Below are 20,292 nucleotides of genomic sequence, written 5' to 3' on the forward strand. Positions count from 1 at the left end.
TAATTCGAGAAGAGACGGCACGAAAGCTGCGCTAATGCAGCTGATATTTAGTTACTCGGCGGCCAAATGATGGCAATGAATGTTCACGGTGTGTTCAATTCCATCCAAGACAAAGCAAGCAGATAGTTACACATTTCCCATGGAGGAGGAGTTGTTGATTACTTCTGCAACGCAATAATGGCAAATACAATCGTTTCTCGTAGCTAACTTGCCGCAAAATCCAATTCCAACATAATGAACATGTCATGATAAATCGCTTTCCAATTCCACCCAGATTCAGTGGAGCAGATAACAAGTCAGGAAACAAGCCAGGAAACAAGCAAGGAAACCGACAAATACATCCCTCCAATTCCTCTTCTCCCTTCTCCAATCCACAATCCGTGAGCTCCAGTCCACTCAGCATCATTCTCATCCCATCCCATCCATCCATTCATTCATTTCCTCACAGTCACAACCGCGCCAGGATACACCTCAGCAACCACTGCGCCGACATCGCCCTTTTCACCACCAACAGCCCACTCAACCGCCTTCTCAATAGCCACACGCCCTTCAATCTCTACCGGCGGAAAATGCGCTGTCCGCGGTAACATCACCACTTGACTTCCATGCACCAGGTAATCCGCAATCCCTTCCAGCCCCACATGGGGGTCCAAGGCTATGTCCTGCTCTCCCCATAAAATGGTCGCATTTGCGTGGAGCGCTCCGATGGGTCCTTCTTGCATAACCATCCCGGTGCTAGTCCGTCGGGGCTCCCCAAGCCCGTATAGGGCCGAAATTACCTCCAGCGACTTGTGCCAGGTTCCTACCGCAGCACCGTGGCGGTAGTAGGAGGCCATGTCGCCGAAATTACCTCTCTCGATGCGTCGCCAGACGCTGGCTGGATACTTGTCTCCATCGGCTGTGGTGGTTTTGAATTCTGCACCACCGGGGCCGAGTGTGCTGGCCATGGATTCCTCGGCATCCCGAACGGTAAATTCGATCACCTTCCCTGCTGCAAGGACGTGCAATTTTTTTAAAAACGAATAGTTGCCCCCCTTGCCTACGTAACGTACCATGGGCATAGGGATCTGGAATACAAAAATATAGTCAGATAGGATTAGTTGGCGAAACAGCGGCTTCAGCCCAGCTATTGCCTGTAGAAGAAGGCTGTGGGACTGGAATGGGTTGCGTAAGAATGTTTTAAACATTTTACTCGAGGATTCCAATGCTCGAGTGAGATTCGACTGAGCTAATGGTACCTGTTCAATGTACAAAATATATTAGCCAGCTGGATATGTTGAAAATAAATAATAAAAAATAAGCCTCAAAACCCAAACATACCAATGGACCATTCGTCAATATAAACCTATCTGCCAACTGCGGTGCGTCTGACGCAAGGCGAAAGCCCAACACAGCTCCCCAATCGTGGCCAACGTAAATAACCTTCCCAGCCTGCCGCTTCTCATCTGCTGCTCTGACTTCCTCATAATCATCATCCGAATCAATCCCATACTTCCTCCTGATAGCGATGAGGAACTCAGCAAGATGTTCCATTACCTCCGTCGCGCTGTACGTTGCCAGCGAATCGGTCCCGCCATAACCCGGCAGGTCAACGGCGACAACAGTGCTGTGCTCCCAAAGTAACGATGACGGCAGAATGTGTCGCCATATCGCCCAGCTATCCGGGAAGCCGTGGACGAAAACGACGAGCGGTTTCCTTGTTTCCGTTTGTGTTGATCCTGGTCTTGGTGATGATAGGTCTTCTGAGATGGGTCCATTGGCAACATAGTGGAACTTGAAGCCATCGCGGAGAGTTATGAAGTGGTGGGAGAAACCATCCCATCGCTTAGAGAGGTTCCAGAGGCGGTCCTTTGCTAAGTACCGTGTGTTCAAACAAAATTAGACGATTGAGTTACACCGTTTTTTTTTTTTTTCTTCCTATCTTATATCCCCGCTTTCCTCTCTGAAACATCTAGACCAAACTAGACGAATAGGAATCCTAGAGCAGATAATTATCAGATATACTTACCTAATAATAGCTCCAACCTCTCCTTCTCTGTCGGCCGACGAAAGAACGTCCCCGCCCATATTGCAATGACCCCATACCTAAAAAAGGTGTAGATTCCATAGAATGTAGCAAGGGTCATAAGCAGACCCCTGATTATTGGCGTAGATCCCCCCATTGTTGTTTCTGATTGGACTCGCGGCTCAGAGACAGCGTGGGTTTTTAGGAAGGGTATCCCGTTTTCCCAATTCGCTGCAGTAGGATATGCGGCAGTCGAATAATAACGACGATGCTGTTGCGAAGACAAAATGCGGGTATCTCGGTATTCGAGTTGGGTAGATCAAACCGAATAGGAAGAAGCAGAAGAATGAAGAATGAGCAAAAGCTCCAAATAAGCACAGTAAAGATTCTCCCTCCTGTTGGGTGCGTTTCGATATTATCAGCACACCTATGGCATATAGAATCCCACCCACTTCTACCCCATTCGCAAAGAAGGGGCGCTTTCTCAAATTTTCATACGTCCCATCCACTACGACAGGCCGATAATGACAAGCGTCCGAAAATATTCCGAATCATGGGCCCCCTAGTTTGTACCATGCGCCTGTCTAGCCACTTGTTGCTGGCCTTTCATGGGCGTGGTGCATAATAATAATAGCTGAACAGTCAATGAAAAATTAAAAATAGACGGAAATTTTAAAATCAACTGAGATCAATGTTCTTACCCTCAGAGAGGCCTTTGGTTGGCTAGATTAACGGATGGTTTAAGCTGTCCGAAGGTCCAGGAAATAAAATCTGAGCTGTTGGTTTAGAAACATAGGTACCATCGCGGTAAGGGAGAATGCACAGCTACATCTTCGACAGACAGCAGCCGCGGCTATTGCCTTGACTATGTTCACAGTTCCTGCAAGTTGACGTAGAGCGATGGTGAGAATGATTCAGGGGGATCGATGTGCTTTTATATGTATGCCACAGGTGGCCAAGGTTGTTCTTGGCCCTCTGGATGTGACGTCACTACAGTCTACAGGACTGTAACTTAGTCATTTTAATACCTAATGATGCCTATTATTCCAGGAAAGTTAATAGGCGCTTTACTGGCATCTATAACCAATCGAACAAACTGAATAAATGGTTCCAATATCTATCCCTGACATATCAGATCGCAAATATACCACCAAGTTATAAAGGGAGGCGAAAAGCACGGAGCTGAAAAAGACGATGTTCCACTCTGGGGAGGAGGAATAAAAATACAAAAATCACATAAACAAAAAGAGTATATGTATATGTAAGAGAGAGAAATGAAGAGCGGACAAAAGCGATGGTTAAATATCGAATCGGACGCATTTGAGTATCCGGGGAAGGTGTAGGGCACTCTGCTGGGCCTCCTGGAAGAGAGTAAAGTGGACGAGAATCATAGTGACAAATGATTTAAGGGTAATAGACAAGGTGGAAAAAAAAAAAAGAAGAAAAGGTGGTAAAAAGGTGGATACAAGAAAATGAATGCAAGATCAACGCGAGTAAATGCTGCAAATTCAACCAACCACATCACAGGGTGCTAGAGGAGGGAAGGGAAAGGTATAATAAAGAGCTGCGGGGTGTAAGTTCCATGAGTATTACGTGTTAGCTCAACAAGTACGTGTCTGGTGCCGGAACAAAGCGCGAGAGTGAGCGAGAAGGGAATGGGGAGAGGACGGGGGAGAAGGAGGGAGAGCAGACCAAAAATTATGAAAGAAGTATCCAAGGGGCCGCGGCGAGAAGAAATAATATAGTATGTAGTGAGAAAAGAAGACGCTTGACAAAAATCACAAAAAGTATGTACTTGTAGATATAAACAAATATACCATCTGACCCAAAAAAAAAAAGCAACCAGGCCCCTCATGGTCGTTTCGAGTTACGTTTACGGAGAAAACCCTATACTTTCCCTGTTATCATCCACAATTCTCCCATATCTGAATCGAATTCCACCAGTTAGTCATTGATCAGATCCCAATGTATGAAAATAAAAGGGGAGGGATGACTTATAACTCACTCTAATAACAACCTAAAAAAATAAACTTCAAGATCATCGTTTCGTAACACTGAGTTCGCCCACTCCTTCCCCTGGTTCGCCAATTTTTGTGCAATTGCCTGTCCCTCCTTCTCCATAGCAAGATATCGTACAGCTTCTACATGTTCATCACCGCGCAAGCTCAGGGGCACATAATGCACCCACGCGCGTAGCCGCTCATCATGCCACTCGCGGAAAAGTGCAAGCTTATATACCAAGCTATTACTTTGCATGAACGCATAGTAACGGCCACTAAACGCGTTTCCATCAATGTCGAGAAGATGCTTGTAGTTCCACGCATCGTGCTGACTAGCAGGTTCCACAACGTCGAAAAACTCAGCTTGCACTTTGCAGTCCTCCGGGTCGCATTGGCCGATATGGCTGAACTTGACGTTGAATATGTCTTTGAATTTTTGTCGCGCGACGTCCTTGAGAACCCATGCATTTTTTCCGCTGGGAGTGGTGGATCTCTCAAGGACCTTGGCCGAATCCTGGCCGTTTATCTTTTTAACAAATAACTGCCGGTGCTGTCGTCGCCAGCTGCCAGCTCTTGAGAAACCGCCTGTTGTTGACCCGCGCCAGTACATTTGCTCTTTTTTCTTATCCCATTCGATATCCTTAGCAGCATCGTATGGAACCTTTTGAGCCCAATACCACGGGCTTGGGTATATGATATCTTGGAAACTGGACACTTTGCTCTGCGAGAAGATGGGGAAGAGGTCATGGACGACGTTAAATGCATTGGGGCGGTCGAAAAACCCAAATGTATATTGGAGAGAAGGGGACAAGCATATGTCTGAGAAGGCAGTGCTGTTGGACAGGAAGCCAAGCTTCGAGTAGGTGTAAGAGGTGATATTGTCGGCGGCTGTTCCGTCGAGGTAACGAGCGGGGCTATCCACGGGGCAGGACATGCGCGAGACTATCCATGTGGGCTGGTGCGCATATCGATTAAATTGCGTGATCCTGACCTCGTCGACCCTGTCGCCCTTGTTCATGTCCTTGGGCCGTGGTGACCAGGAATTTTTCGGTGAAGCATTTCTAAGAGCCTTCGGCAGAGCGTTATCCAAGGCACGAACCACCAAACGCTGAAGGTCGTCGTGTGGAACAACGACTCGAGGTTCATCATGGACGTTAAAGGCCAGATCCAAATCAGGCAAGTATTTCACAAATGGCTCTAGCATATTCTGCAGCGCATTTCGCTTCCACGTTTCACCCTCATCCCCACCCGTTATTTTTGAAACCTTGCCGTCGCGGATCAAGATGGCGATAACACCGTTATCAAAACCAATCACCTCCATCGCTCTCGCTCGAATTAATTTGGGCTGCAGTCCCCAAAACGGTAGAAGAGAATGATAGATCGTATCGAACTCGTCAATCAGCTGCACGTCCCTTTTTTGTGCAAAGTCGAACCACACGTCGAAGTTCGGTGGGGGAGGCAACTTATAGCGACGGCGGTATTCCTCCACTGCATCCTTGAGCGTCTTCGATTGCCGCGCACGGACATCGTCGAATTTTCTATTCGCATCATCGAACAGCTCGGCGATTGGATGGGATGGCCCTGTGAAGTCATCCGCGGTAGTAGGACGTTCGTGAGGGCTATTCTGCTGTTGCTGGTGCTGGAGCGGCCGCGGCCCAGGTTCGAAACGGTTGTTTGTTAAGATCTTCCCCTTGTTTCCACTTTTCACAGCTGCAGCTGGATGCCCCAGGAGCGTCAATGAAAGCACTACGAGGCAGACAATCGCCAGAAGGACGACTAGCCGTTGCGTTCGCATCCCGGTGCGGACATGCATAACGCAGAAGGCAGCAGCATTCAGTTGGATAGCAATGGCATTTTTGAGAAGGCAGGCAGGCCGGTGGGCAGAGAATGACGGGCGATGCCGCCTGTGAACGGGAGCGCGCGAGAGTATTGATTCCAAGAATAATGTTAGCTTGCGCGACGAAGAGATGATGCTTTTTTCTGCGTTTTTTCGCGAAGGTGCCAGAGGGGGTGACGAATGCACCGGATGACACACGTGCCCAGGATCTTGGCGCTGACCTAACCGTAATTGGCTTGGGCTCAATGCCCAGCCACTGCGTCATTGCATTCAAGTTATCTTTTGGATGAATCCTCAATACTAACAAGCGGCAAGCCTCGAAATCGATGGATCAAATCTAGAAGCAAGCCGCGAGGAATAGAAGTTTGGACAGCGATAACATAGGTATGCATTTGCTGCGGTAACATTTAGAAAATCACACCTAAATACTCCGTACTAAGACAACGCTGGATTTTTCAAATCAAGAACTACGGAGTGCAGTGTCAGGCATCAAGTTTGAAACCCCCTTGTGATGCCAACATATCACTAACACGAACCCAGTTATGTCAGAATGCTGCTTTTGCTCTACAATAGAGCATACAGCTGAACGTGGTTTATTACAACATCAACGTGGTTAATTTTTCGGACTGGAACAACTTTCGGCGTCAGACGTGCCAATCTAGGCACCAACATTGTTTAACTTTTAAAGTGTCAACTTATGATTTTCAAGAACAGGAACGCTACCCGCTGCTTGACATTTACGCTGTAGGCTCGGACGACACTCATCCAGTATAACCCTGGAAATCCCACTTTTGCATCCTTGTCTACATATGTTAGTTGCTTATTGGAAGTCTGCGATGCTGATTGAATACATGTACTGTATTATTAATGTCTCATATTCAAACTGTATGAGGGGAGTGGGCTCTGACTCTATACAACTTTATGGCGGACCACCTAAACGCTAACAAAAAGGGAGAGTAGGAATTACAACAGCTCCAGTAATGATAACAATAATGAATGTTCACGTGTTAAGAATGCATCTGAACTTGGAGGGTTGCGAGACCATGTAGCTCGACTAGCTCGACGCATGTGTGGAAACGCCCTGTCTGTTGAAGAACGAGGAATAAAGATGTGGGCGCTAACCCAATCCGAAACCCTAAATCCAAAACTCCGGACTCCAGACTCCACCCTGCAAGAACGGTTTCTTCAAACGGGTGCTCCAGAGATTCACCAGCATATGGTCCTCCATTTCATCCCTTTAGAACGGATATTTAGGACGGAAAGAAGCATCCGATTCTTTTCACAAATGCTGAAATCATAGTTTATGTCCTTTCCTGGAGAAGAGCACGGATTGCTTGACGTGGCGCGACTTGCCCGTCTTCTCGTCAAAGAGGGAAAACCCGTAATGTGCAGCGTTTGGTGGCGTGTAGACTGTTCCCCGGTTAGGATTGGTCCAAAATAATTGAATCAGTAAATTTAAATGCACGAACAAGGATATTGCCCCGTTCGGCAGGGGAGGTACTTACGATGCAGAGAAATGGCAAAATTTGTCGGATCGGGATTGGAGATTTTATGCAAGCCCAGCTTTTTAGTTTGTCAGTTAACATTCTTCCAGAAAGCTCTAAAAATAGGATCAAGGAGCTTTTATTTGTCTTTTTTTTTTTTTTTTTTTTTTTTTTTTTTTTTTCCTAACCTTATCTGACATGTATGTGACTTGGCCTTCTTTATACACCTTGTCCCTGGTGACAGTCAAGGGCGATGGCTCCCCCTTCAGTACCTTGTCCGACTCTGGCCACCCATATAACGTCTCTCGGAGAGAACCTTTTAGCACCTGTGACGTAAGTAATATTAGTAGACAAATTCCCCTGTAACTATCGAAATCAAAAGGAAACGGGGATCCTCTGCTGATACTAACCTTCATAACACAATGGGCGTTGGCATGGTCATGAATAGCGCTTCCCTTTCCAGGGCTCCACACCAGGATAAGCTATTCACACCAGTCAGCACGCTCAAAACACAGAGACCCCGTGAACATCAATTCATCTCATATCATCAATCCATCCTAATCGATGATCGACTCCCACCATGGAGACTCACCAGATTACATTTGCCATTGCCCTCATCGACCAGGTTCCTCGTATACGCCCTGCCAGCGTCACCAAAGGCATACCGTTCCCATTCGCTCTCGTTCGAAGTATAGTCCTCCATAAGCTTCTGGATATCCATCGGATCGACGTCGTCCGAGTCTAGTCCCGAACTGGGACCAAGGACCTTATTGATATCTTGTACCAAGCAGTGGAAGGCATCGATCGGGGTGGGGTCCGGAGAGGACTCGCTCTTCTCGAGATATGGCATTGTGTTGGAATGTTCGTACTGTTTAGCTGGGGGCTGAATGCAGGGGCGAGGAAAAGGGGGATTCTGGGGGGATTTTGTGGGGATGATCTGGTGATGATGTGGGGACTCTGGGGTTGGGGTGTTGGGTATAAATGAATGTAACAATGAGACTAAGACAACGGAAGAATGCGTTGGCGGGTGTGGCGGGTGTGGCGGAGGAGACGGAGGAGACAGAGGAGCAAGCGGGTGGAAATAATCTTATCAGATGGGCGGATTCAACAGGCAAGAGCCTAGATGGAGTCCAACAGTCCGGGGGGGAAGTGTTGCTGCGACGCTGAAACAAGAACGAGCTGCAAGACCTTGCCATGATAATAAACGAACACGTTGGCTACTACTCCACTGCGATTTCCGCGTGAGTCAAAATTTCCGCGATACTGTTTCGGCCCATGGGAAACCCCAAGCCCCAACCAACGGCTCGCTGTGCCTGGTTTTGTGCATATCGGCCGAATTTCCGCATTTCAACCACGTTGACCCGGCACTAAGCGAATTCCGGAACTATTCGAGCCGGGAATCACCTGATTTTTTCGGAACTGCATTGCCAAGGCTTGACAAATGGATGACTAAGTCCGATTCTGGACTCAAATCTCAGATTGACTTCGAACTTTAAGCGCGATCATACAGATAGATACATAGAGCTCCCTACATTCCTTCATCGGCTTCCCGGTCCCTCGATATATATTGTATATATTTCAAAAACGCTTTGCTTTCCAAAAAGATAAAAGCCACAATTCCGCAGTTCCGCAATCATGGCGACGACTGTGGACAAGGTCCCTTCCCCTCTCCTCCTCCTCCATCTTATCGGGAATTTGCCGACTGACACATGATGGCGCCCATTTAGATCAAGGAGATCGAGGCCGAAGTAAGCCTTTCTACTAGCAACCATTCGGAACCTGGGGTTATTCCCTTCCCCGAGACTAACCACCCTACAGATGGCTCGGACTCAAAAGAACAAGAACACATCATTTCATTTAGGTGCGTTTTGCGCATGGACATTGTGTGTGGAAGCGGGGTGGACTGTGGAGCTTCGCCGGAGCTGACGGACCTGTCGAGCAATATCTGATTTCTTTTTTTCTTTTTCTTTTTCTTATTTTTTTTTTTTTTTTTTAGGACAACTGAAAGCTAAGCTCGCGAAGCTAAAGAGAGAGCTGCTTACTCCTTCCTCGAGCGGCGGAGGGGGCGGAAGTAAGTTTTGTTTCCTTCTCTTGCTTTCCTATCAGGTTGTTTACCATTTTCGTCATTGTGGATGAGTATTAGCTGACGGTAATTCTTTTTCTTTTGTTTTTCCCCGCCGCTATTAGGTGGTTTCGATGTTGCGCGTACTGGGGTTGCAAGCGTGTATGTCTCGGTTCCCATTTAACGATGCTGTCATTATTTTCTTTAACTGACTTCACTTTTTCGTGTGCTTTAAAGGGGGTTTATCGGTTTCCCATCCGTCGGGAAGAGTACTTTGATGAGCAAAATAACAGGACAGCATTCTGAGGGTACGCCAACGACTGATATGTCTGTTTATTTGCTGCAACAACGTCCTAACGGAATTTCCTGTTGCAGCTGCCGCTTACGAATTCACTACCTTAACGACTGTTCCCGGCCAGGTGATATACAATGGTGCGAAAATCCAAATACTCGATCTTCCAGGCATCATTCAAGGTGCCAAAGATGGCAAAGGTCGGGGTCGGCAGGTTATTGCCGTTGCCAAAACCTGCCATCTCATTTTCATCGTTTTGGACGTGAATAAACCCTTGACGGATAAAAAAATTATCGAGGCAGAATTGGAAGGCTTTGGGATTAGGATTAACAAGTCACCTCCAAACATCGTATTTAAAAAAAAGGACAAGGGCGGGATTTCTATCACCAGTACCGTTCCTTTAACGCATATTGATCATGACGTAAGTTTGGCTGATCCATCTTGCGGGAGCCTTTTGCTTATGTTTGTGGTTTTATTAGGAAATCAAAGCTGTGATGGGAGAATATCGGATTTCGTCTGCTGACATTGCCATTCGGTGCGATGCTACAATTGATGACCTCATCGATGTGTTGGAAGCGAAGAGCCGGAGTTATATCCCCGTAATCTACGCATTGAACAAGATAGATGCCATATCCATTGAGGAATTGGACCTCTTGTACCGAATCCCAAACGCGTGCCCGATCAGCTCTGAACATGGTTGGAACATTGATGAGCTACTCGAATTAATGTGGGAGAAACTCGATCTCAGGAGAGTCTATACAAAACCAAAGGGGAAAAGTCCAGATTATTCCTCCCCTGTTGTTCTGCGGAGAACTGCTTGTACCGTTGAAGATTTTGTAAGTTTAAACCTAAAATTTCAACCTTCGACATCATTGGGAGACGCGAAGCTAGCTAACCTGTTTATTTCCGCTACAGTGTAACTCCATTCACAAAACCATCGTGGATCAATTCAAACATGCGATCGTTTACGGCCGTTCGGTCAAACATCAACCTCAAAGAGTGGGACTCAGTCATGAACTTGCTGACGAAGATATCAGTATGCAACAACTCCATTCCAATTTATAACCCTTATGTGCCGTGTCTCTTACGAAACTCGAACCCATTGCTTACAAAAAATCCGTTTGTGCAGTTACAATTATCAAGCGATAGAGATATCAACCAAGATAAAAACGCCCGCTGAGAAATATATATATATATATATATGTATGTATGTATGTATATAAAATAAACATCACCCTAGCTATGGAACTAATAAAGTGAACAGCACCATTTTCCAACCAGGGAGTACCAATGTTAGACAGATGAAATGCAAACGAGCCAATGGCTGTCGGTCCCTTTTTGATTAAGCTTCGATGTGTGAATCAGGAGACATCCCCATTGCACAGAAGCTTGGACAATGGTAATGGTTACCCATCATTCCGCCTCCGCATCCACTTCACCAAACAAACAATGGGAACCATAGGGTCGGTCAATGGAAATGATGAGGAATTGGGCAAAAGTTATTTTCTTTTCACCCCATCCTTTTTCTCACTTTTGAGTTTCATTCTTATATTAGATTTTCGATTTTAGACTTTATACCCAAATGGATATCTATATGCAATTTCTATACATGACATGGTTGTTGGTCGGGACTATCATCGAGAATGTGTAGAGTTTACTTGTTCAGTAATTTTTTTTACATTTTATCTTTTGTTGAGCCGCCTCAGTCATGTGACCACGTGACTAAGTATTCACGTGATCTCATAGTGTATTACATAGCTAGCTAGCTCCCACTCATTAATAACAAGCAACTACGTGTAAGCCTTCAACAGGTTATGGCCCTCTTGTGTTAGAGGCGCGTCAGTTCGATCCAGAACCTCCGAAATTGAGAGCAAGAGCTCTATAGACACTTTTACGGAGATTTCGGTCAGGAATTGGAATTGTTGACCTAGCTGGTGCGCTGAGAACGCGTCCGGGCACGGCAAATTCCTCTATCCTACGGCTCGGATGCCACCGACATCATCCACAGGCTACAATACACGTCTAAAGGCACGTATGCAGTCAGAAAAAGACCTGGATATAGGATACTCAACTGCGGACGAAAGCAACGATATAGAATCCCCACCTGAGACCCCTAGCAGACCACCTACATTCCCACAACAGCCGACCCCCATTACCGTCAAACAGGTAAAGAGACGCGATATGGCGAATGAATCGACAGGACGTTCGACAGGTGGTGGAGAGCCCTCAGGCTCCCACACGCGTCGAACCTCAGATGGCGATGATGTCTCTGAACTGGCAACAACATACAATCGGTTGGTGGCACAGGGGTTCCCAGCAGAGTTGGCCGCACAAGTGGCACAACAGCGATGGGCAGCAAAGATGGGAATCACATTGTCAACGGGTAGCAGCAATAATGGGGGCTCAATGTCTGCCCTTAAAGAATTCAAGGATGAACACGACCACGTCAGCTTGTCGCTGAATGAAAAGCTTGCAGGGGCCTCAAACTTTGAGGCGTTCAAACGCGAAGTTATGGCGAGAGCAGTACTGCTGGAGGCCAACACCATTCTCACCAAATACGAGGAGCAAGCACCCGAGGACTCCACCCCTGATGAGAGCAAGATATGGAGCTATAAGAACAGGCGGATGTGGGAATGTATATGGAATAATATGAAGTCAAATGCCCAGACCCTCGCGCAGTCAAAACTACAGGGTGATGAGGAAACCGGAAAAATGGGGAACACCGCAGCTCTGTGGCGAGCATTGGAACTTGAATACCAGGTTCACGCGGCGGATCACCAAAACACGTTATACAGTCGAATCTCCCATATGAACATCTATTGGCATGGGGGGGATCTCACCCCCTTTGTGCAGGACTGGCGTCAAACAGTTAATGAAATCGCAGCAAAAGGATGGGCGCTGCCAGATGCGTACCTCCGACAACGCTTTGTTGACGCGTTAAAAACCCACAATCAGGACTGGGTACAAAATTATCTCAAGAACTTGCGGAACGGGCATGACAAAAATCACATCCCTGTGTACGACCTAGATGATCTTATCGACGAGCTTATACGACTAAAGACTGTCGTCAAGAAGGACACGGGTAAAGGGATGCAGTCCAAGAAGGCTAATGACAGTGAAAAAGAGTGTTCGCAGAGCTCAAACACCCTGACTACCAAAAATTCAAAGGAGTTGAACACGTCGCAGAACACCAATCCGAGCACCTCACAAAACACCCAAAATTCGCAGCGTTCGGACAAGGAAAGGACTGGGGTTAAATGTCACTACTGCAGCTACCCAGGCCACATAAAGAAGGATTGTCACTACAAGAACTGGAGAGATCAGAGTGAGGAGTGGCAGCAGTCCCGAAAAGCAAAGATTGAGGAACTTGCTAAGAAAAACGGCGAGGAACCACCCGAATTCCAGAGCTCATTGAAGGGACTGGCCGCGTTACGTCCTCAACGCGATCCGAATTGGTATTTAGACACTGGGTGTTCGGGCAATATAACACCCAATATGGAGGTGCTCAGCAGTCTGCGGCCCTCAGATGACGGAAATTTTGCGGAGGACGCCAATGGAGGCTCTATCCGCACGAAAGCAGTTGGCGAGGCGAATGTTATGTTGAATGGGTCGACCCTACGCCTAAACGAAACGAATTACACTCCAGATGTGGCAAGTAATCTCGTCAGCTTTGGTCAGTTGTTATGTGATGGGTTCGACTTTGAGCTACTTCGGGGAGAGGACAGTAAAATGTACGGGTTTAAGATCAAGGCCCCAGATGGCGAGGTCTTTTACGCAACGATAAACAACTCACGCGTCTTCCCCATACATGGCACCAAAGAAGCCGCAATAGCGGCAGTGGCTAAATCAGTCGTTCCTAATCTGGCTAACACCCTATTTGCATGGCACGTCCGTCTGGGTCACCTCAATGAAAGGGACATTCTGAAACTGGCGAAAGACCCCCAGTCGGGTATAGTTATCAAAGGGGATTTGAAGATGCCCTTCTGCGAGACGTGCAAACTTTCAAAAGCGAAAACCAAGATCTCACGGATCCCCATGCCACGGGCGAAGAATCGTGGATATAGGATTCATTTCGACCTCGCGGGCGGTGGTGAGAGTCTTGGTGATGGGTTGAATGTCTTTTCACCTAGCAATCAGGGTTACAAATACGCGCTCCTAGTGGTTGATGACGCCACTCGTTACAAGTTCACCTATTTCCTCAGAGCAAAAAGCGAAGCCCCTGATGCGGTTGAATTCCACCTCAAACACCTAAAAGGATTGGGTGTTAATGTCGCGTTTGCAAGGTCTGATTTTGCGACTGAAATTGGGGGCCAAAAGACACAAAATGTCCTCACCAAACATGGGGTTAAATGGGAACCGACGGAGCCGTATGCTCCCTGGCAGGACGGGGTAAGTGAACGAGCGATTCAGGACGTAGCTATGAAGGCGCGCACTATGATGGTCCAAGCAGGTCTCCCACCTGAAATGTGGGCGGAGTGCATGCTAACCGCGACTCTGATCTCAAACATCACCCCTACCTCGACCGAATTATATAGTGAGATTGTACCCGAAGGACGTTGGAGTTCAATGACGAGTTTTGAAGCATGGGATGGGAAACCTTACAAGCGGGCAAGTGCTCTACGCGCGATTGGGACCCCCTGCTACGCATTAAAGGTTGGTAACCAAAAGGAAAAATCGAAGTTCGCAGCCCGCAGCGAACGCCACATCCTTATAGGATATTACGGGGGCTATGCCTACCGTTTATGGAACCCCACTACTAAGGAAGTTGTTGTTAGTAGTAGCGTAGAGTTCAATGAAAGTGCGACATTAAACCGCCTAGTTGGCCCTGCTCTGGACGATCGCAAGACGTCAGAGATTTCTTATAATACCCCCAGTGGTGAACCTGAGAAGGTTGACCAGCAGATTTCCTACAATCCCCCTGTTCCTGAGGACTCCACTCTACAAACTGAAATAACCCCTGCGGAACAACCCAAAAAGGACCAGCTTTTCCCATCAGCCCAGGGGACGACTGGAAAGAAGCGCGGACGGCCAAAAGGTAGCAAAAATAAGCCAAAGGCCCAACTAGCCGTAGCCGGGCAGAGGGAGAATATTGATGATGACACTGATGAAGAAGTAGCCCGCCAACCGTTTAAGGGTTGGAAGGCATTTAAAAAGCCTAATCACGAGATTGTCGCAGGGATCCGCGTCCCAAATACATATGGGGAAGCGATAGAAAGCCCGCAAAAGGAGAACTGGCTTGCCGCGATGAAGAAGGAGATTCAAAGCGCTCAAGATCATGAACTTTATGAAATTGTCCAACGACCGTCCAAGGCCTCTGTGTTAGGGGGTAAGTGGGTGTACAGAATTAAGACAGATGAAGACGGAAAAATCACAAGCTACAAGGCACGTTGGGTGGTTCAGGGGTTCCGTCAAAAGAAGGGTGTAGATTACGACTTGACATACGCCCCCGTCATATCCGCGGATACAATCCGCACGATTTTTGCAGTCGCAGCCTCAAAAGGATGGAAGATTCGCCAAATCGACTTCGTGACGGCGTTTTTAAATGCAGAACTCCCTGAGGGTGAAAGGCCCTATATGCAACAGCCGAAAGGATTCGAGGTTGGGGACCCAGAGAAGAATGTCTGTTTAGTAGTACAGTGCCTATATGGATTAAAGCAGGCTCCCCGGAATTGGTTCAACCTCATAACCTCCTACTTGGGAAAAATTGGATTCGTCGCTAGCGAATGGGACTCTGGGCTGTGGTATAACCGCGAGAAGCAGGTGTATTTGACGTTGTACGTTGATGATATGAAGCTAGTGGGGCCCGACGAGGGTGCCCTAGAGGATACGGCGAAATTGATCGCGAAGGAGTTCAACATTAAGGACTTGGGTGAGGCGCGTCACTACCTGGGTATGAAAGTAGAACGCGGGGACGAGGGAATTTGCTTATCTCAAGAGGTGTATATTGACCAGGCCCTTAAGAAATTCAACATGACAGAGTGCAACCCCGTTCGAACCCCCATGGATCCAGGATTCGCCCCCGAGGGAGGTGACCCATTTGATGAGAGTTTGTACAGAGCGGCAGTTGGCACCCTACAGCACCTGGCCACGTATACAAGGCCCGACATAGCATTCGCGGTCGGTTATTTGGGGCGTTGGGCTAGTAAGCCTACAACAGCATGCTGGGCGGCGGTTAAACACCTGCTTCGTTATCTCAAGGGAACCAAGAGCCTGAGAATCATCTACCGCCATACCGCGGAAGTCGGCACTAAATTAAACGCGTTTTCAGATTCAGATTGGGCGGGTGATGTTGGGGACCGGAAGTCCACCTCTGGAATGGTGATTTTGCTGGCCGGTGGCCCAATCTCGTGGAAATCCTCAAAGCAAGGGGTAGTGGCGCTGTCAACAACTGAAGCCGAGTACGTTGCGTGCAGTGAGGCGCTTAAGACAGTGATTCGAATCCGCGGCCTACTTAATGAGCTGGGTCTTGCGGATGGCAGTTCACCTGCTCCTACCATCATGAACATCGACAATACGGGCGCGATAGCGGTGGCAAATGGCGAAAAGGTGACGCGGAACGTGCGCCATATTGACATACGCTTCCACCATGTCAGGGATGAGGTCCGCAAAGGGACCATTAAGCTGTGTCACATTGAGAGCGCGGGTATGGCAGCGGATTGTCTGACCAAGGCATTAAGTTACGAGATGAATACCCGGGCGATCGAGATGCTCGGGCTAGTGGGTTGAATTTTACTGGTTTTATAGTATTTGAGCGTATGGACCTAGGCCTTATTAGGCAAGTAGAGTCTACTTCATGTAATTAACTTTCATTGCGGATTTGAACGAGTTGAAAGGTAATAGAGAGCAGCGGCTGGGATGCCAGCAAAGTGGCATGGGGGGGTGTTGAGCCGCCTCAGCCATGTGACCACGTGACTAAGTATTCACGTGATCTCATAGTGTATTACATAGCTAGCTAGCTCCCACTCATTAATAACAAGCAACTACGTGTAAGCCTTCAACACTGTTTATATTAAATGACCATTCATCTCATATAAATATAACATTCATTGATTATGCAAATTGGAATTGAATTTTACTTGTTATTCTTTCTTCTTACTTTACACATCATTTACAACTGTTAGATGTTGAAATATTTGACTCATTTACAAAAATATTGTGAGGGGTGATGACAGTGTGAAGAGTGAATAGTAGAAGATAGTATATAGTGTAGTGGGAAGATAATAATAATTATAGTAGTAGTATAGTTGAAGTTGAAGTTGTAGTTGTAGTTGTAGCTAATCGCTGAAGAGGAAAAGAAAGAGAAAGAAGATGTGCGAAATACATGCATCCATATATATATACATATAGAAATAGTGGTAGCGAGAGTATAATGGAAAGAGGTAAGAATAGACGAAGATATAAACAAAGATAATATAATAATAAGGAAATAATAAACGAGTGCATTACAAATATATTCAGATCAACTAGATTTTTATACATATTCTAATTATAATTTTATTCAAATTATAAAATGAGATTTTTGATGATTATTTTATGCTGTATGAGAAATCTCTACAATTGTAGAAAATATCAAATCTGTCTTCATGATCACTGACATACATTCTATAGATTCTGCTTATATTTTCAAAAAGATTCAATCACATTCACTTACATTCTCAAAACTGCTTCAGCAGCATACATCTACATTTATATGAGCTTTACAGAATCTGATAAAACAGACAAATCAATATAATCATTAACTTTCAGTTTATATTAAAAAAAATTCTCCACACTGAGAAGAATATTGCTCTGAACAGAGAGATTATGATAGGTTAGTATCTGATAATGATTAACTTATGCAATCAACCTCTTCTGTCTCATGCTCCACGCCTGTGTAGTTCCTCACACTCTGCACTTGTGTAGTTCCTCACACTTCACATTTGTGTAATTTCTCATACTTCACATTTATATAGTTGTAATAATTCTTCTGTGTAATCCTCAATGTTCTTCTGCTCTGTGCTCCACTGTGGAGTAGCTTCTGATATTCTTCCACTTTAATTTTCTTTTTATAAAAACCCTTTTCATACAATCTTTTCTTCTGATCTCTTTTCTCTTTCTTTCTTTAATCAATTCACAATCTGTATTTAGAATAGTGTTAAATCATTAATTGATGTACATTCATTATATTGTGAATTGATTCATCTGCGTCAGCTTAAGTACTCTATGTTTACAATTTCACTCAGATGCTTAAATTAAAAATAAATTATCAAATTTTACAAAACTGCAACACTGTGATAATGCTGTGAAGAAGTTTGAATGTTTAAAAACTTTATAATTGCATATCTGTGAAGAGGTCAGAGTGTTTATAAAGTATTTTCTCTGAAAAATAAGAACTGAACCTTCCGATCTTCAAGTTATCAGAATCAAAAATCATGATCTTATATGAAAATAAGATGAATTATAAACACCTCTTTATGAGTGAGAACTGAAGTCTTGCTAAAGATAACATTGAACTTCATAACTTCTTTCAGCAGCAATTTTTGCAGATAATGAAGCTTCAATGACAATTGAATTATCTGAATATAAATATATCAGAAACTATACGAGTGTCAACATTTTTTACATATAAAAAAAAAACACCTTTTTTTTCTTGACAACTTCACAGAAGAGCTCTCAATCTATCTAATTTGAAAATGAAAGATAAAAATCAAACTTGAAAAGAATAAATCTGTGATAGATTCTCTGCTCTCACAAGTCTGCTATGTTCATAATCAGTTAGAAGAAGAAGTTTTAGCAAACTTTCAATTCTGAATTAAATTGTGTGTGTATGAAATGTGTACCTCTGAAGAAGTTTTCTGTTACCTAGATATTCTATTCTTGAATTCTACACTGCAAGCACGTGCAATGCAGTGGCTCAATAGAAATCATCAGAGAAATATCCTTTTAGCAAACTATCTGTCTGATTTCAATAGCAAAATTCACAAAGTAAAAGGACAGAACTGAGATGATACTGTGAAGATTAATTTTCTGAATCAGCACATCAATTTTGAACTGTTTAAACTCTGCATCTTACATCTTATACCAATTCGACAACAACTTCATGCATTTCAACACTGTACAAAAAAGCTGTAACAATTGTATGCAGAATTTTACATCTATCACTGCATTGACTATATCAACCACCTCTGCAGACATCATGGATTAAACCTTTCATGTGAATGCAAGATGGTCAAGAATATCTGATCTCTTCAAATAAAAAGTTACTGATCAAATCATTTGAGGAGTTTACATCTATTGCAACAGACTGGGGCACTTTATAAGTCAGTGCATCAATGCAGTGGTCTTAGCTTCTACACCATGTCTGAATGCAACTACATCTACAAATGAGCAAGGACAGGGAAACAAAGAGCTCCCACTTTAAAACATGAATAAGAGTTAAAAAAGCAAGAAGCAAGCTGAAGGTTTGAATAGAAAATACAAGTAGATGCAATCATAGATCCCATCATTATAAATAATTTAGTCAACATACAAGCAATGATAGACAGTGGTTTCCTTTACTACACTCTTATAAACACTCAGTTGATTGAAAAGCATAAGCTTACATTTAGTGCTCTGTCGACACTTACAGAGGCACCTTCTTCACTGGCCCAAGAGGCCAGCAGCACGGCCACACAACCGGGCGACAGCTGTTGCCTATCTAGGGTCTCTGACCCCTACAGACTTTGTAGAACTGCTGGACTGCACGCAGTTCTACACACGGTACTGCACAAGGTAACGCAGCCGGCTGGCTGCAAACCATCTGACAACCCCCGCAGCAGTTCCACGAGGCCGGCCTGCTGAGTACACCCACGGTAGCTAGTGCAACTGCCAGGGACATCACAGTCTATGCAGACAGTACAGATAGCACAACTAGGCTCATCTGTCTCAATTAGCTATGGTGTAATCAGTACAGTCTACGTGTCTGACTCAGCTGATATGGTTTTGACTGCCGGCATTGTATCTACGCGTACTCTGCTTTGTTTTCCTCTCGTTTGCCCTTGTCTCTATCGGCTCAAATGCTTCTTCTTCCTTCTTTTCTTTGCTCTCTCTGTCATTCTCTGCTCTTTTCCTTCCACAACCTTCTTCAGTGCTCTCCCCTCTCTTTTCCCCCGGGTCTGTGCCAGGTCACGTGACTGCAAGGTGTTGCAGATGACACAGTCTTTCCTTCACCTCTCTCTTTTATTCTTTTCATTTCAGAACACACACTTTCCCTCTCTTTCTTTCATTATTTATCTTGTCTGTCTTTCTTCTGATGTTAGAAGCACAGACAGCTTTCTGATCAACTGAGAGAGGTATCCCTCTCTGCTCACTATAAAGCCTTCCAGGCACGGCAGCGGCGGTCCCTTCAAGGAACCACACTATAACCCCACCATGAATGGCCATACGTCGGGCCAGAAGTGGATGCGCAGCTCAGAAAAATCCTTTGCAATGAGCTGAGTCTTCTCAAGAGTTGCCACCTGGATTCTGTTTTCTCTCTCTCTTTGTGTACATAGAAATCTCTCCAGCGTAGCACGTCTCCATGCCCTTCGGGAGGCTTCTGAAACACGGGCGCTGCCCGTGTTTTCTCCGGGACGTTAAACCTATACATACATAC

The 20,292-nt window shown here is 45.5% G+C and overlaps 5 protein-coding genes across 5 annotated transcripts; 2 read left to right on the forward strand and 3 right to left on the reverse strand.

The window, feature by feature from the left end:
* Positions 1–434: 434 nt before the first annotated feature.
* Positions 435–2,162, reverse strand: HCAG_00218 (conserved hypothetical protein; the record flags this gene model as incomplete). The annotated part of the gene is made up of 3 exons (XM_001543122.1): positions 435–1,067; positions 1,321–1,853; positions 2,009–2,162. The coding sequence occupies 3 exons, from the start codon at positions 2,160–2,162 to the stop codon at positions 435–437; spliced, it is 1,320 nt and encodes a 439-aa protein (XP_001543172.1).
* A 1,844-nt stretch (positions 2,163–4,006) lies between these two features.
* Positions 4,007–6,107, reverse strand: HCAG_00219 (conserved hypothetical protein; the record flags this gene model as incomplete). The annotated part of the gene is made up of 2 exons (XM_001543123.1): positions 4,007–5,909; positions 6,064–6,107. The coding sequence occupies 2 exons, from the start codon at positions 6,105–6,107 to the stop codon at positions 4,007–4,009; spliced, it is 1,947 nt and encodes a 648-aa protein (XP_001543173.1).
* A 1,029-nt stretch (positions 6,108–7,136) lies between these two features.
* Positions 7,137–8,176, reverse strand: HCAG_00220 (cysteine dioxygenase; the record flags this gene model as incomplete). Its single annotated transcript, XM_001543124.1, has 5 exons — positions 7,137–7,252; positions 7,348–7,405; positions 7,515–7,652; positions 7,737–7,808; positions 7,919–8,176. The coding sequence occupies 5 exons, from the start codon at positions 8,174–8,176 to the stop codon at positions 7,137–7,139; spliced, it is 642 nt and encodes a 213-aa protein (XP_001543174.1).
* Positions 8,177–8,961: 785 nt separating this feature from the next.
* On the forward strand, positions 8,962–10,860 carry HCAG_00221 (hypothetical protein; the record flags this gene model as incomplete). Its single annotated transcript, XM_001543125.1, has 8 exons — positions 8,962–8,982; positions 9,054–9,074; positions 9,145–9,187; positions 9,323–9,397; positions 9,764–10,101; positions 10,160–10,516; positions 10,596–10,653; positions 10,718–10,860. 8 exons carry the CDS (start codon positions 8,962–8,964, stop codon positions 10,858–10,860), a joined length of 1,056 nt encoding a protein of 351 aa, XP_001543175.1.
* A 1,001-nt stretch (positions 10,861–11,861) lies between these two features.
* On the forward strand, positions 11,862–16,406 carry HCAG_00222 (hypothetical protein; the record flags this gene model as incomplete). Its single annotated transcript, XM_001543126.1, has 3 exons — positions 11,862–14,715; positions 15,034–15,299; positions 15,339–16,406. 3 exons carry the CDS (start codon positions 11,862–11,864, stop codon positions 16,404–16,406), a joined length of 4,188 nt encoding a protein of 1,395 aa, XP_001543176.1.
* Positions 16,407–20,292: the final 3,886 nt, after the last annotated feature.

Source organism: Histoplasma capsulatum, genomic scaffold (assembly GCF_000149585.1).
Source record: "Histoplasma capsulatum NAm1 scaffold_1 genomic scaffold, whole genome shotgun sequence".
Taxonomy (NCBI): domain Eukaryota; kingdom Fungi; phylum Ascomycota; class Eurotiomycetes; order Onygenales; family Ajellomycetaceae; genus Histoplasma; species Histoplasma mississippiense.